General features: G+C 56.0%; 1 protein-coding gene across 1 annotated transcript in view; it reads left to right on the forward strand.

Moving 5' to 3' along the window:
• Positions 1–7,216, forward strand: part of ZFAT (zinc finger and AT hook domain containing) — a 68,217-nt gene extending 61,001 nt beyond the window's left edge. Inside the window, exon 17 of the mRNA XM_012722899.1 lies at positions 5,841–7,216. Within this exon, the coding sequence (XP_012578353.1) occupies positions 5,841–6,080 (240 nt within the window). The 3' untranslated portion in view covers positions 6,081–7,216. The remainder of the gene's footprint in view (positions 1–5,840) is intronic.
• The last annotated feature ends 9,021 nt before the right edge of the window (positions 7,217–16,237 follow it).

Below are 16,237 nucleotides of genomic sequence, written 5' to 3' on the forward strand. Positions count from 1 at the left end.
GCCGGCTCAGGCGTGCTCCCGGCTCAGGCGTGCCCCCGGCTCAGGCGTGCCCCGGCTCAGGTGTGCTCCGGGCTCGGTGTGCTCCCGGCTCGGGCATGCTTCTGGCTCGGGCGACAGCCCACGGGGAACAAGGCAGATGAGCAGCACTCAGCAATGTAAACAGGCTCAGAACGTGGGCACCTTTCGGGGTCTCTTTGCGGATTGTGAACGCAGGCTGAGAGCAGTGCCCCTGCGGAGGCTCTGGTCACTGCGCTGGAAGTGCCCCCAGGGGTCTCCTGACCTTTCGTGGTCCCCGGCTTGGCACCTCGCCCACTGACACCTGCTGGCCGGGGCGGGTGGCCGGCAACGGCAGGACCGGGGCTGCGTGCGCCCGGCTTGCCCAGGGGACCACGGCGTGCCCTCCAGACCCAGCCGTCCTGGCCATAATTTAAACGCAGCGGTTTTGGGTAGAGAAATGGGCGTTGATTTGTCTTCCTTTAATTAAACTCTGATTGAGGGTTTTTCGGTAGGGAGCTGTATCTGCTTAACGAGCATGCGGCAGTCTGGAACTGACGCCAGGGCTCTGCTGGTGCACCTGGCTCTCCCTTCCCCACTGTGGGGGGCCATCGGGGCTCCACCTGGCCCCACCCGGCCCTCTCAAGGAGCCAGCGCTCCTGAGTGGCCAGACGGCTGTTCAGTAGGACCCAGTGGCTCTGCTGTTTCCATTTTCCAGCTACATCCTGGAATCAGCACTCCCGGGGGAAGGCAGCCGCGCCTCGCTGCAGACCCTCGTGCCTCAAGGGCCGGGCCCACTGCGCCCCCGTGGCGTGTTCTGAGGTGGAGTTGGGGTTTCCTCTTTCAGATGTGTCTTGCATGGGGCCCAAAAGAGTTTCTAGATGGTGCCTGTGTTGCTTTGGGTATTTAAAAACGTCAAGAGCTCTTTCCCGTATGAACAAAGTTGCATGCTTTGTTTGTAATTCAGTGTTGATCAAGAAGAATCTTTTCATTATTTACCAGTGATACTTGAAAGTGATTCATCGCGAGTCTTTTGGGTTTTCTGTTTCTGGGGTGAAAACAGCCGAAGACCTGCTTGGCGGGCTGGGGGTGTGGGGAGCGGAGAATGGAGCAAAACGTCATTTGGTTTCTTATTTGTAAATGAGGTAGGGAAGAGATTTGACCCAAATGAGGCCATTTAAATTTTCATTTAACATGAAAACATGTTCTTACCAGTTTCCCATTATTTCTCTCTTCTCAAGTGTGAGCATTAAAAATACACGTGTGGGGATGGAGCCTGGAGGGGCTGAGGAGGCAGCATCCTGGTTCCCTGCCCTGCCCGGGGAGGAGCGGCCTAGACTGGCTCCTTCTTGAAGCCAAATTGTCTTTTTCATCTTGTTTTAGGGTGTTCTGAGGAGGACATTTACATTTGAAGAGTAAAGCCACCGAGTAGGTTAATTGTGAGACCTGCCCGTGTAGGAAATCGTGTCCTAAGCGTGGGACTCAAGCGTAGTTGTTTAAAAAAAAAAGGAAACGTTAGAAAACACCAAGGGACCTCACGCGGTGTGGGGCTTCCCCGTCCTGCTGTTCCCGAAGAGCAAGGTGGAGCAAGGTGGAGCAGGCCAGGCTGCCCACTGATCACCTCTGGGGAAGGCCAGGGCGCTGAGGGCCAGAGCCCACCCCACTGCGGCTCCCCCCATCATGGCCCCCTCGCTGTGGCTCCCCCCACGGTGGCTCCGTCCATCATGCGCCCCCACGCTGGCTCCCCCAACCATGGTTCCCCCTAGTGGGCTCCCCCCACCGGGGCCCCCACCATGGCTCCTCCCACCATGCCCCCCCATGGAGGCTCCCCCTAGTGTGGCTCCCCCCACCGTGGCCCCCCCCAACCGTGGCTTCCCCTAGTGTGGCTCCTCCACCGTGGCTCCTCCCACCATGCCCTCTAGGGTGGCTCCCCCAACCGTGGCTCCCCCTAGTGTGGCTCCCCCCACCATGGCTTCCAGCTTCCCCCTAGCTTAGCGGCCAGAGCCTGCACTCCTAGGACTAAACCAGCCCAGCTGCCTGCCCCACTCACACTTCTGGAGGTCGGGGCTGAACTGAGGCGGGACTGAGGTGGGGTGTCAGCTCGTCCCAGACGCCTTCTGGAAGAATTCCTGTCTCGCCTTTCCCTGTTTCTAAAGGCAGCTGGGCCTCCGCGGCCTGAGTCCCTCCCGCTCTCGGGCCAGCAGGCAGCCGGCGTTCCTCAGCCGGGCCTCTACCCAGGCCTCCCGGCCGGCCTGGCCCTGCCACGTCAGGCCCCGAGACCACCCAGAGGTGGCCAGCTGTCGGGAGGAGCCCGGCCTGACCTCCTCCCCACAGAGCAAGGGTGGAACTTTCAAGAGACTCCTGGCAAAATAATGGAGGAGAGATCCGGAAAATGATATATGTGAAGCTTCAAAGTCTGTTTTTACTATTTCAAAGCATTCACTGTTCTTTCGAGTTGATGGTTTTAAACTACATGGCAAGAGACGCAGGAAAGCGGCCGTCCCTACAGGCCCGAGCTGCTCAGCTGGTCTGGGGGTGCCTGGGCTCTCCGCCTCCTCTCTCCCTCCAGGAATTGGGGGGCGCTGCCTCAACCCTTTAAGCTCGGGTCGTTGGTGAGTTGATGGCATTTTCCCTGTGACCCACAGAAGCGCTTTCTGACTCACTCTGCAGAGGGGCGTCCCCCCCGCCCGTGGCGGGGGTGCCGGGCTGCCCCCCCACCCCCTCTGGTCAGGTCCCCGCTCAGGGTGGCGCTTGGCTTCCGCTCAGGGCCTCTGAGTGCGGAGGCCGCGCAGCAGTGGGCTTCCCTTCCTGCCCCCGGGACCGGTCTCTGCTCTGTCACCTGGTCGCGTCTCTCGTGAGCATCTGCCACTGCTGTGGCCCAGCAAGGAGGCTTCCCTGGGAGGTGCCGATTTTCTTATTTACTCATTTGATTTTATTTATTTTTTACATCATTCTTCACTGTGTGCCCTTTCCATCTTGGTTGTGATCCCCATGGACTCCCCACCGCCACGTCACCCTGCGCGGTCCCATATTCCCGCGCGTTCTTCCCGTTTGATCCTCCTCCCCTCCCCATCCCCGTAGAATGTCCCTGGGTCATAGTTGTTCATTGTTTTTTGTTTTTACTTTATTACAATTACAATTGCTTTTTTTTTTTTCCTGATCCCTTACAGTCCTGCTATGAGTAAAAAGCCATCTGGTATTTTTTTCTTTCTGGCTTATTATGAAGCATGATCCCTCCCAGCTCCATCCATGTTGCTGTAAATGGCATGAGTAAATTTTTTTGATCTCTGAGTAATATTCCATTGTGTATATGGACCACATCTTTTTAATCCAGTGCTCCTACTTTCGGGCATTTGGGTTGATTCCATGTCTTTCCCACTGTAAATAAAGCAGCAATAAGCATGGGGGTGCCGGTGTTTTTTTTTTTTTTGGCTAATTTAAAAATTATTTTTATTATTTTTAATATAATAGTTTATTTTTACATCATTTTGTGCCTTTTTCCGTCTCAGTTATATCCCCGTGGGCTTCCCACACAAATTTTGTGTGCGAAAATTTTCTCCCAATCAGTGAGGTGTCTCTTTGCTTTGTGTAATGTCTCTTTTGCTGTACAGAATCTCCTTAACTTGTAGTCCCGGCTGTTTAACCTTCCTTCACCATCCTTGCTTTGGGTGATGTCTCCTTAAAGGTGTTACTGAGGTGTATGTCGCATAGTGTTTCTCCAACCTTTTCTTCTAGATACACATTATTTTAAAAGAACAGATAGAAACTGCAGTTTCTGCATGTCCGTGTTCTCATCTGTGACATGGGGACATAATGTCCCCTCTGCCGCGGGGCTAAAGTGGGCTATAGGCGGGCTGTAGGTGACCGTGTGGAGGAATAGCTGGCAGGGCGCCTGGAGCATGGTGACCGTGTCATAAATCTCAGCTCCTCTGTTACGGAACTGACGTAGCCTTTCCTGGGCCCCTAGAATGCAGCGGTAGCTGCCTCTGCTTCTGGAAGCTTCTCTTTGGTAAGCAGGTGTAGTTGTCAAGACCGAGGTGTCCTCAGGTTGCGAAAACACTGGGCCACGAGGTGAGACCCTCGCGTCACACAGGGGGATCCGTATGTGGCCTGAGGTCACAGCCCAGCCCTTCCAGCTGTTGGTGCGCTCAGAGTAACACCCTCGAGAAGCCCCCAGGCTGATTTGGAAGAGCTGGTGCCCAGGCACATCTTGTGGCCACTGGCCCAGAGTCCAGTGAGACACAGGACAGGGGTCGGTGGTTGGGCTTGAGTCTGAGACTTTACCACATTGTGGCATCTGAGAAACCGAGGCAGAAGGAGCCTCAGGGGCCGCCCACCGCCTCTAGCGCCTAGAAAGCCTGTAGTTCAAGGCCAGCACCCCCGGGACACCACCCCGCCCTGGCTGCGTGTCCAGGTAGTGCCCGCTTGGCCTCCTCGCTGGGCGCCAGTCCCTTCTAGGGCCGTGAGTGTGGGATCCCCGTTCTGTTCAGCCTCTGCCAGCCCAGACATGACTGTCGTCAGGCAGAAAGTGAGCATGATCCAAGGTGAGGCTGGGGTCCCACAGGAGGCCAGTGGGGGAGCCCAGTCAGGGTGTGGCCCAGCCCTGCCGCCTCCAGCTGAGGAGGGGCCAGGTTTGCCCGCCCACCAGGGGCCGGCCTGGGCAGCAGTGCAGCCTGGCTGAGCCATCTGGCGGCTGGGTGGGTGGGTGGGGTGCAGGGGCTGGGCAGGCTCTCTGGCCCCAGCTGGCCTGGACTCTAGGACAAGTGCTGTGGGCGGTGCCGAGAACCAACCCGAGTAGGAAGCCATGACGTGGACAGCCCGGCCGAGGGTTCCTGTTAAACTTCCTGAGCTGCTTCGATACAGCTGGGAGCCGGAGCAGATCCAGCATCGGGGAGTGCAGTGCCCTTCTCGGGGGGCTGCGATGCTATGAAAGCCGGATTATCACTCCTGCAGAGAGCGGTCCACAGCCGAGCTGACAGAACACGCTCTTGGGGTGAGCAGTGTTCCACAACTCGTCAACAGTCACTCAGCCAGCTGGGACCGGGTGGAGAGAGGAAACATCCGCTCCTGTCATCGGGGGCACGTCACCCTTTTCGTCACCGTCACTGTGCCAGCTGAGGAAGGTCTCTGGGTGACCCAGGCCGCGGTCCAGCTCCAGATCAGTCACTGGACCTCAGCAGCTTCTGTGTCCCCTTGTGAAATGGTCACAGAGTGCCCAGGGCTTCTGGTGTGCGGGCGGCTGGGGCAGGTGTGGGAGAGGGTTTGGTCCGTGCACGGGGCTGGCAGGCGTTGGGGTCCCGAAGGACAGGGGAGCTGCTGTGCGGGATTCCTGAACACTGGAGGTGCATGGAAGTGGGAGGGGCTGACGCCACAGACGCCTCACCGGCCCCCACCTCTTCTTACTCTGCTTTCTCTACGGTGCCCGCACCCACTGTGCAGAAAGGGGACCCCGGTGGGCGGCCCCTCGGGACTGGCAGGACCGTTTCGGAAGCCTGGTGAGGATGTAGACGCAGCCCAGCCACAGGCGGCCGGCGAGCCTCGGGACGGGGTGCTGCCTGCGTGTGCTGGACGCTCGGGGTCCCCCACTCTGCGGGGCTCCTGTGAAACGCGAGGCATCCGCCTCGCGCCTGTGGCCTCGTCACTGAGGTGTGTGCACAGGGCCACGTTGGGGGCCGACTGTGACGGCAGGGTCAGCGTTGACAGGATGGTGGCGGTGGCCGCGCCCTGCGGCTGCGGCTGTGCAGCACTGGCGACACCCCTGGGCTGTGATGGGGTGGCCGAGGGCGGAGCCCCGCGTGGCCGCTGCTGCAGGGGCGCTGTGTGACCTCTCTGTCGCCCTCCCGCAGGTCACGGAGGAGGAGCCCAGCTCCAACCACACGGTCATGATCCAGGAGACCCTCCAGCAGGCCTCCGTGGAGCTGGGGGAGCGGCACCACCTCGTGGTGTCCTCCGACGGCGTGGAGGGCATCGAGACGCTGACCGTGTACACGCAGGGCGGGGAGGCCTCGGAGTTCATCGTCTACGTGCAGGAGGCCATGCCGCCCGTGGACGAGCAGGCCCTGGCGCAGCCGGCCCCGGACCTCTAGGGCACCCAGCGTGGGCGGGGGCCGCGGCCAGGCGGGGCTCCAGGACGCGGGCGCAGGCCAGGGAGGCCGCGGAAGGCGGCACACGCGGCGCTGGGGCTGGCTGGGGTCGCCTGGCCTGCCCGGTGGCCAGCTGCGGTGTGTGCCCGCCTCGGGGCCCTGGCCAGCCGCCTCACCCCGTCGCTCATGGTTTGAGAAGACTGGCGCCAAGTCCCGGACGTGGCCTCGCCACGTCGCCCTTCGCTTCCGATGCAAACAGACACCCCCGGCCCGCAGCCGCTCCCTGGCCCCTCCGCCCCACTTCTCGACCCCTCTCGGCATTAGCAACCCCCCAGCCTGGGGGCAGAGATGTCCACTCGCCAACGAGCAAGGGTCCTTGGCTCTGAATCACCTCTGGGAGGTGCACAGGGGGCTTCTGCTTCACCTGCCAGGGCCTCCGCTCCTCATGTATTGGGGGACCTCGCCATCCTGGGAGCCACCCCGATCTGACCCTGGTTGGGTGGCCCTGCCACGCTGCGGTGGGTCTCGCCACCTGCTTGCAGTCTGCTTATACACGAGCGCGCTTTCCACTACTCATCTCCCACAGGCCGTGAGCAGTGGAACCGCTCTGCCTGGCACCTGCCCAAAGCCCAGTCACGGCTCCAGACCCCCCCGAACCGCTGCCGCCCCTGGCCTCAGAGCTGTCCGGGACGGCCCTCGGGGCTGATGCCCCCGTCATTCCTAGTGCCCAGGTTGCTTGCTCCCTGCCCGCCCCGACCCAGCGGTCGCCGCCACCCTGCGTGTGCCCGGCAGCGCTGCACGCCAGTGGCCGAGGCTTCTGCAAGCACCCGATGTGATTCAGGCTTTGTCCCTGCCCCGGTGACAGTCCTGAGCCTCTGGAGTCCCTGCTCCGCACGCCAGGGCCCCGGTGTCCCCTGCTCTGTCTGAGGCTGTGACCTCGGCACCCCATCGAGCCTGGGGGATCGGGGTTTATTTCCTGGACGCCCCTCCCTTCAGTCCCGTTTTCACACAGCCACAGCTGCTCTGCTGAAGGGCCGGCACCCACAGCCTTTGCACGGGGCCTCGGGGCCCTGGTTCCCGCTCACCCAGGACGGAGCTTCCCACCTGCTTGCTGACTGCAGAGCAGGGCAGGGGCCCATTCAGCCAGGTGGGCTTTGCGCTTGCGGGGCCGGGAGGCGGGGGTGGGGGGAGCTCCAAAGAGAGCGACGTGGCCCTGCCCCTGGTGGGCTCCATGGAGTGGCCCGTGGGCCGTGAATAGTCCTGGGCAGCGCTGAGGGGCGGAGCAGAGCGCAGCCAGCAGCCAGCATCGAGGCTGGGGCTGAGGGCGTTGAGTTTGCTGAGAAGCTGGGTGCAGGGGCGAGAGTCTCTCCCAGAGGGCCGTGCTGTTGCTGTGTTGAGGGGTTGAACGTCCCTGCGGGAGGCAGAGAACCTGGTGGAAGCCGCCGTCACTGCTACCCGAGTCCCCGCGCGTCACTCTGCTGGCTGAGTTTGGTTTCCTCTCTCTGAACCGACTCTGACCGTAGTTGCTGGCTCCTGAGGTGACAGACGCCCAGGAGTCCCTGCACACCTGGCCCGCTCCAAGTGACCGTTACTTGCCCCCAGGCACAGGCGTGGGTGGCCACGGGCAGCCCCCCGCCGGTGGAAGAGCCTGACGTGAGCGCACAGCGGGAATTCAGTGCCGCCGAGGCTGGGCGCAGAACGCGGGGCTGGCCCAGGCTGCGGCCTGCAGGCCTGTCACCTCGAGAACCACCTGGTGATTCCAGAGGCTGAGGGCCTGCGCGGCTGAGGGAGCCCCGAGGTCCCTGTGCGCATTCTCGCTTCCCGGGGCCCTGCGGGAGGAACGCTCCAGGCGCCAGGCCTTGGCTCGGGAAGGAGGCGAGTGATGGCGGGATCCTACCCTGCTGGCTCCCCGGAGGAAGCATCAGTTTCGCCTATAAAATGGGGTCATTAATTCCTCCCCATCTGCCTAGTTTATGTGACGGCTCTACCCCAATAGCAAGTGTGTAATGAAGCACCCAGTACATGTGTGTTGCACATAGTAGGAACACAATAAATATTTATTTTCCTTCCCGTTGTTCGGGTGACTTCCGCGTCGAGTCCCAAGGGCAGCGAGACGCACGCTGCCCCGCCTCAGCCCCGCAGCTCCCCTGCCTTCGCGCCCCCGTGTGCCCTCACCACCCCTGACCGGCGGCCAGGCACCGGCCCAGGGACTGAGAGTGTAGCTTACCTCGGTCCCAAGGCCTCGGGGAACTCACGGTGCAGTCAGAGGGCAGCGGGGCATGGGGAGGAGGTGGGGGTCGGGGGGCAGGTGGGGGGCAGCAGACTGGCAGAGGCCGCGTGAGAGAGCAGGGCCAGGAGTGCCGGGCGCCATGGACAGGCAACAGACACACAGCCTACGTGGTTTTGCATTTTGAGGGAGATGGCTACTCATTTCATAACCAAGTTAGCTAGTTTTTCTTGTAACGAGTATTTGAGATTCAGTAGTTGTTGTCACCAAAGCTTTTTCCCCTCTGTCTTCATCTCTAGCTTTTTTTTTTTTTTTTTAGATTTATTTATTTATACATGCAGAACTGGGGTACAGGCCACAGGTGCAGGAGCTGTGAGAGGCTTCACCAGAGACAGAGCGGGGAGCAGAACGGGCAGATCAACAAAGCACACTGCTGAGGGGAGCAGCGGGCGGGTCAGGAGAGTCTGCCGGGCCATGTGGGTCAGCTCTGGGGGTGGGAGTGGGGATCGAACTTGCACCTAGGCGGCTGCAGCCAGCTTCACAGTGCTGCTCTTTAACTGGTTGCGCCACCAGGGAGCGGCCAGCGCTAGCTGTCAAGCCTGGCCTGAAAAGAGCTGAGAACTCTGCCCCCGCCCCCACCCTCGGCCCTTAATAGGTCTCAAAGCCGACTGTCCACCTTGCCCCTGGAAGCTGTCCAGGCTTGCTCCCGCTCCGCTCAGCGGGAGCAGTTTGAAGTGGCATCGGGAAGTCTTTGGGAATCATTTAAGTAGAGGAACGCTTGGCTGGGAGGGGAACCGCGCTGGAGGGGAGGCTTAATTTACCACGCATCACAGGGTTCCCTAAGTAAATTATTTTCAAGTCAACTCAGCCCTTCCCTTAGCCACGACAGCGCCGTGTTTGAGTCTGATTTAAGAATTCCTAATCTATCACTGTCACCATTCTTGCCGCAATTTAAGGCTTCAGTGGTTCGTGGTAGATAACAGTTGTTAAACTTCCTGCAGGCTGGGAAGGCAGCAATGGTTTGCTCTATTAACTATCATGAAAAAGATAAAGGGGGAGCAGAAGGGCCTGTGTGGGGTCAGCGGCCTCTGTGGTGCTGACTCCGCCCCCTCCCAGCCTGTACCTCCCTCCTGGGCCTCCCCCAAACCAGACCTGTGGGCCCAGATGGCGGCCCCCACCACCGGAGGGCTCCTGAGGACCAGGAGAGGGTAACAGGCATGGACAGTGGCAGAGCCACGGGTACCAGACGCACCAGCCTCGGAGGACGCCCCCCTGGGCCTGGAGTGAGAGTGCTCCGCTGGCTTCCAACTCCTGTAGGCTGGAACATGTTATACAAGTTATAAGTCTCCCCAGTAAGTCCAGGGTTTTTCAAAACCTCTGTCAACACGTTGGCAACATCTGAGCCTTTGCTATGCCTGAGGTCAGAAGCCAGGGGGGGACCAGGGGTTTGCAGCACCCTAGCCAGATGTCACGCATTGTCTGCCTCTCGCCTTTTCCACCCCTGCCAGGGAGGTGAGGTCGGCACTGTCCTCACTGAGTTACAGTCACACGTGACGTAACGATGGGCATGCGTCCGACGGACAGCGTTCTGGGGTGATTTTGTCCTTAGGCAGCACATTAGCAATGGGTTTTGTACACTTATGGCCTTGATGAACAAAGTAACATGAGATTATGCTAAGAAAACAATGGACCAAGAGATGGGGTGACACGAAATGGGAGAAGCCCCACTGCCTAAGAACTGCCGCATGCCTGGGCTTGGGCCCCCAGCCCGCATGTGGTCTGAATGCACACACACCCTGTGGACCAGCCCGCCGCACTGACCAGATGACGCCATGGCCAAGTGGGACCTGTCCCTGGGAGGCCACAGGGATTCAGCATGCACCAATCAGCGTGATGCCCCTTCACAGAACCAGAGAGCCTCTCAGTAACGTAAAAACACTGAGAAACTCAACGTCCACTCGTGAAAAAGACTTCTATTAAAGTAGGTACAGAAAGAACTTACCCCAACACAGTAAGGACTATGTGTGAAAATCCCACAATGAGCCTCCTCCTCAGTAGGGAGAGTGAAAGGTTTTTCTCTTAGGATGCCGTCAAAGGCAAGGGCGTCAACTCACACTAGTTGTATATTGGAAGTTCTAACCGGACAAGTGGAGACAAGAAAAAGAAAAGAGGTCTAATTGGAAAAGAAGAGAGAAAATTATCTGTATTTTCAGATGATATGATCATATAAATATAGAAGACTTGGATGACTAAAGAAAACCTGTCAAAAACTAATAAATGCATTTAGGTAAAGTTACAACACACACACACACACACACGGCATTTCTATAACTTTGAAAAGGAAACTCAGAAAAAAATCTCATTTACAGTAGCAACAAATACAAAAGCCCTTAGGAATAGACTTAACCAAAGAGCTGAAAAAAAAAAAAAAACACTAAAAATTACAAAACATTGAAGGACGTTAAAGAAAACAGACAAATGGTAAGGCCCAATGTTCAAGGGTTAGAAGAACCAATATTGTTAAATTGTCTATACCATCTAAAGTCACCTACGATTCAGTGCAATCCACATTAAAATCTAATGGAAGAAATAGAGAAAAGAAGCACTGGATGCTTATATGGGGTAACAAAGACCCTAATTAGACAAAGTAATCTTGAGTAGGAAAAACAAACACACTGATGTAGAGATGGAAATTCCTGATTTCGAGAGCTCACAAACATATAGTAATCAAAATGGTATGGCACAGGCAGAAGAGCAGACCTAGAGATCAGTGGGCCGGAATAGAGAGCTGTACACAGCAGAGAGGAACAAACACACACGGCTACAGTCAGCTTATCTTCAACCGGTGAACAAGAACAGTTTAGGGAAATTGGATTTCACATGAAGAATGAAACTGGATACTCAACTCACTCCAACAAAAATAAAAATGGATTAGATGTTTAGACCTAAGGTCTGAAACTATAAAACAACCAGAAGAGAAGCATCGTGGCTATGATTTTTTAGATATGACATTAAAAGCACAGGCAGCAAAAGCAAAAGCAGATACGCAGAATTCCATCAACAAAAATACTCCATAGCAAAGGAAATAATTCAGATTGAAAAGGCAGTCAATGGAATGAAAGGTGGTATTTGCCAACCACGCATCTGGTAATGGGGTTATATCCAGAATAATTAAGGAACACAATAGCAAAGTAAGTAATCCAATTTATTCATTTATTTATTAAGATTTATTTATTTATGCATACAAGAGCTGGGGAACAGGCCAGATGTGTGGGGGTGAGAAGATTCACCAGAGGCAGAGTGGGGAGCAGAGCAGATAGATCTACTGGAACACACTGCTGAAGGGAGTAGTAAGCAGGTCAGCAGTATTTTTGTTGATGAAATTCTGTTCATCTTTGCTGTGCTATGTGGGTCACCTCCCTGGCAGGGGTTTGAACTTGTGCTGCAGTGGCTGCAGATAGCTTCATAGTGCTGTGCTTTTACCACCATTGTACCACAAGGGAGGGCACAGTAACCCAATTTAAACATGACAAAGGACCTGAAAAAATATTTCTCAATGAAGACACACAAAGTAAATGTGCTCATGGTCACTTCTTACTAGGAAATGCAAAGCAAAATCTTAATGAGATATTATCTCAGGGCTGTAGAAAGACTTGTCATAAAGACAAAAGATACCAAGGACTGATGAGGATGCAGAGAAAAGGGACCCTTGTTTGCTGTGGGTGGGAACGTAACTTGGTGCAACCATTTTGGAAAACAGTGGAGAGGCTCCTCAAAAAGTTAAAAATGCAACTATTATGTGATCAGCAACTCGTGTGGGATCCACAGCTAAGGGGAAGGATGTCTGAGTTTTGAAGAGCTATATCAGTGCATCCATGTCTATTGCAGCATTAGTTCAATAACTGAGCTCGGAAACAATACATGTCTACGGACACATGAATGGGTACAGAAAATGGGGCACGCGGGAATATTATTCACTTCAGAAAAACCCTGTCATCTGCAACAACACAGTAAACTAGAGGACATTGTGCTTTGGAATAAGCCAAAGAAAACCCAACACACCACCGTGACACATGCACTCTTAAAAGGCTCGAAGTCATAGGTGCTCAGGGTACAGTGGGTTGCTGGAGTGGGCTGGGGTGGGGGAAGTGAGGCAAAGGGTCCAGAGTCCGGCTTGGCAGGATGCACAGGTTCTGGGGATGTTCTCTATGGCAGTCACGATGGCTAACAATGCTGTGCTGTAGACTTGAGCTTTGCTAAGGAGCTGTTTTAGGCATTCTCACTGCAGAGACACCACATGGAATGCTGGGAGGTTATCGACACCTGTGGTCATTCCACAATGTATATACACAGATCAAAGGACCAGGTGTTATACCTCAAGTACGTGTAGGTTTGATGATGAGTACATCCCACCTCAGTAAAGCAGGGGAGAAAAAAGCCCATCCTCAGATGGGAGGTGGTGGCGGGGTGGGAGCTGCACGCAACCCTTGGGGGAGCGCCTTTCCACGGTGTATGAACACTCCAAGCCGGTGGGTCTTAGGTGAACCCTACAATTGAATACGCCTGCTGGAACTGGTTTCCTGTGTTAAGAGTTGTGTGAAGTTCTTGGTCACTGTAATGACTGCCCCCCACACTGTCCCAGGCCCTGGATGCCTGAAAGGTGACCACAGCCAGCTGCAGCTCCTCCTGCCCATACTTACTGGGTACCAGAAGCCAGACAGAAATGCAAGGACACGTCAGTGTGCCCCCTCCTCTCCCTGTGCAGTCACACTGCTTCTGCTGCCCCTGTGAAGCTTGAGTTCTAAAGGAACAAAAGATCCCCAAAGGAGCAAGAGGTGGGTGCAGACCTCCCACGAAATCCCAGATGCTGGGGAGGGAGGCACTGAGGTCAATGGGGGAGGGGGGTGGTGGACTGAGGGGAGAGGGGAGAGCACACCCCGGGGAACCCCTGCTCTAAACAGTGATGTTAATCTTTATAGGCGCAAGGAACTTTTTGAAGATTCTGATGAAAGCCACACTGGGAAAACATACACACAACTTCAGCGCAGTTGTAGGGGCCGTGGGTCCCAGGTGAGAGCTTTTGATCTAAGTTAATCTCTTTGATTTTCAGAATAAAATATGCACGACACAGAGAGGCTGTGGAACCTCTGTGGAATCATCACACAGGGGGCTGAAACAGGGCCCGGGCTGGGAGCCAGATCTGAGGCCCGAAGGCCAGTGCGATTTCCTCCACATTCTCCTCTCATGATTGCTGGCAAGAAAAGTACAGTCCAGAACAATCTGTTGAGTTTCTAGAAAAGCCTAGCACAGGCACATAGAAACTGCACGGGCCAGCTTTTCCTTTTGGGAGGGGTTTAGGAGACCAGGGTGTGGAGTGGTTGAAATTTTGGACAAGACAGGGCAGAGTAAAGAGCTCTGAGCATCTGACCCTGCTGTCTGGTGCCCTGGGGCGTGCGCGCTCCAAGTGCATCTTGGTCGTGTGACACCTAGGAACGCCTCCTAACCTGCAGGCACAGGGTGCGGGAGGGAGTGACAGTCGGTCCCAGGGTTTACTTGGGAGACGGAGACATGCAGCTATAGCCATATTCCACCAGTAGGGGGCGCAGGAGCCTCCTGGCCATTTCAAGCCCACTGACCACCTTGCATGTGGGGTGGATTTCTGCTCTGTGGCATCCTTCAGCATTGATGCTGTTGTAGGAAATGAGTAAGTGTAGTTGCTACTGATAAAAAGATTTTTTCCCCAAATTTTTAAAAATCAAATTTTATTGATTTGCCATTTGATTACTAAATTATATAACTTGGGGAGTAAACTCTGATTATTTATATTCCACAAATGAAACCCTCCAGTAGCTGTCTTTCCATTTCTGACTCGTTTCACTTAGCACAGCACCTCAAGTTCAATCTGTGTCATCTAAAAGGCACTGTTTGCCTTTTTAAAGGCTGAGTGGTATTCCACTGGGTAGATATACCACCGCTTCTTTATTCAGTTTTCTGTTGATGGGAAATAACATGTCCACCAATAGCATTTCTAGCTACTTATCCAGTAGACTATCAAAACGACATGGAAGGCCAGACTGTGTTATCGGGCACTATCTAGATGCCTGGTAAAAGGGTGTGTGTGTGTGTGTGTGGCATTTTGATGCCCAACACCAAGTCCTTTTACACCATAACCACACTGAATTTTCACAAAGCTGCTGTTTTAAAGAGGAATAAATTCAGGTCGTTGACTGAAGGCCTTTGTGAAGTTGGTGGAGGGGAGATGAATCCTTACACTAATTCTCAGTGTCACCCTGAGGGCGCCCTCTTCTCCCTGCTCTGTGTTAGGGGCAGGGGAGGGGGTTGTCTGGGGGCTCTGTGCCTCTTTTCTATGCTGTTAACAATCACAGTCAGATCGGCTTTAGTGGTTCCTAATTCCTTTAATACTGCTCTGAGGAAGATGAGATTTTATTGTAAGGGACCGTTCTTTAATTAAATTGTGGGAAATTAGAAGGATCGAGCGATTAGAAATGGAGGTGAAGCTGGGGCCAGGGTGCTCTGGGGGATGGTTAAGATGCTGCCCAGCTCTCTGCCCTCAGGATCCCAGAGACGCCAGAGGTCAAGCCCAGGACATTAGGGAAGCCCGTGGGGGTGGGGAGTAGGCTCCCCTCCGCAGCCACTCTCCCCCGATGCTCTCCTCTCCCCATGCAGCCCCTGCTTCTGCCTCGCCAGCAGCTGACGGATGTCCCGATGGGCCAGTCTTAACTAAGTCGATCTTTCTGACACTTGCGAAATATTGAAAGCGTTCCGCCTCTGCTCAGCGCGGGGCTCAGTGTGGTCCACCGCCCCCCTGGAGAGGCCCGGGAATCCCCTCCTGGGCGGTTACCCCAAGCTCCATCAGCTGAGCCTCCCCCACATTCATTCACAGATGCAACAGCCCCCCACACCCCAGCTCCCATCAGAGTGATTTGTTCCCTGCTGTCCTGATTTTCCCCACCTAGAAGACCTTTCCAGACTCGGGGCCATGATGACGCCCTGCCCCTGTGTAACTCTGTGTGTAACCTTAGATGGGCACCTTGACCTTGTCCTCTCCTGGATGTGCAGTGTCTGCGTCCTTCAGTGAGACACAGCCAGCTCCCCAGGTGAAATACCACTTTCCCCATAGGGTCTCCCATGTTCAGTCCATCTTTTCTTTACTGCATCCGCTCATTCTCCCCTAGACTGGGCCAGGCAGAGGTGGGCCGGGCTCCTTCCGGTACCTTGCCCAGTCTCCCAGTCTAGCAAGGTGGGAGGTGTCTGGGCAGGGACAATGAGAGTGATGAATAAAGGCTTTTTCCAGGGCTGTAGGAGGCCCGGGAGGGAGCCCAGGCTGGCTGGCAGGGCCAGAGTCGAGTTATTCGGAAGCCAAATCCCCCTGAAATGCAGGGTGTGGCCAGATGAAAGGTGCGGGGGTCCCTTGCTTAGGGTCCAGCAAGAGCCTGGCCCAGACAGAGAGGGCAGGAAGGAAGCAACACCTGACCCGATGGGGAAGAAGCCAGGCATGAGGCAGGGAGGGAGGAGAGGGAGGGCAGGCGTGGGGCCGGGGCTCCACAGATCTGCAGCGTCCCTGGGCTCGGTGTCTCTGGGCATCAGGAAGCAGTGGACAGCCCGAGTGTCTGCTCTCACCCTCTCTTCAACCTGCGGGCACCCCAACACACAGACCACCTTTCGTCGGCCACCACTCTGGCGGCCTTTGAGGAGGGCCACAGAGCAGGGGTGCTCCGTGCGGCCTCTCAGCACCGCTGGAGTCCAAGCCCCTGGCTGCAGCCCCGCGAGAGGGGCTGGCGCCGGCCTCATCTCTAAGCGGGCATCCGGGGAGGCCGTCTGTGTGTTGCGGCGGCTTCCTTGGTAAAGGAGCCAGAAGCAGAGCACTCTCTGAAGTCGAGCCCACCCCAGCGTCTGCTTCCGCCCGTCAGGC

Source organism: Condylura cristata, unplaced genomic scaffold, assembly GCF_000260355.1.
Source record: "Condylura cristata isolate star-nosed mole 26May11 unplaced genomic scaffold, ConCri1.0 scaffold00009, whole genome shotgun sequence".
Classification (NCBI taxonomy): Eukaryota; Metazoa; Chordata; class Mammalia; order Eulipotyphla; family Talpidae; genus Condylura; species Condylura cristata.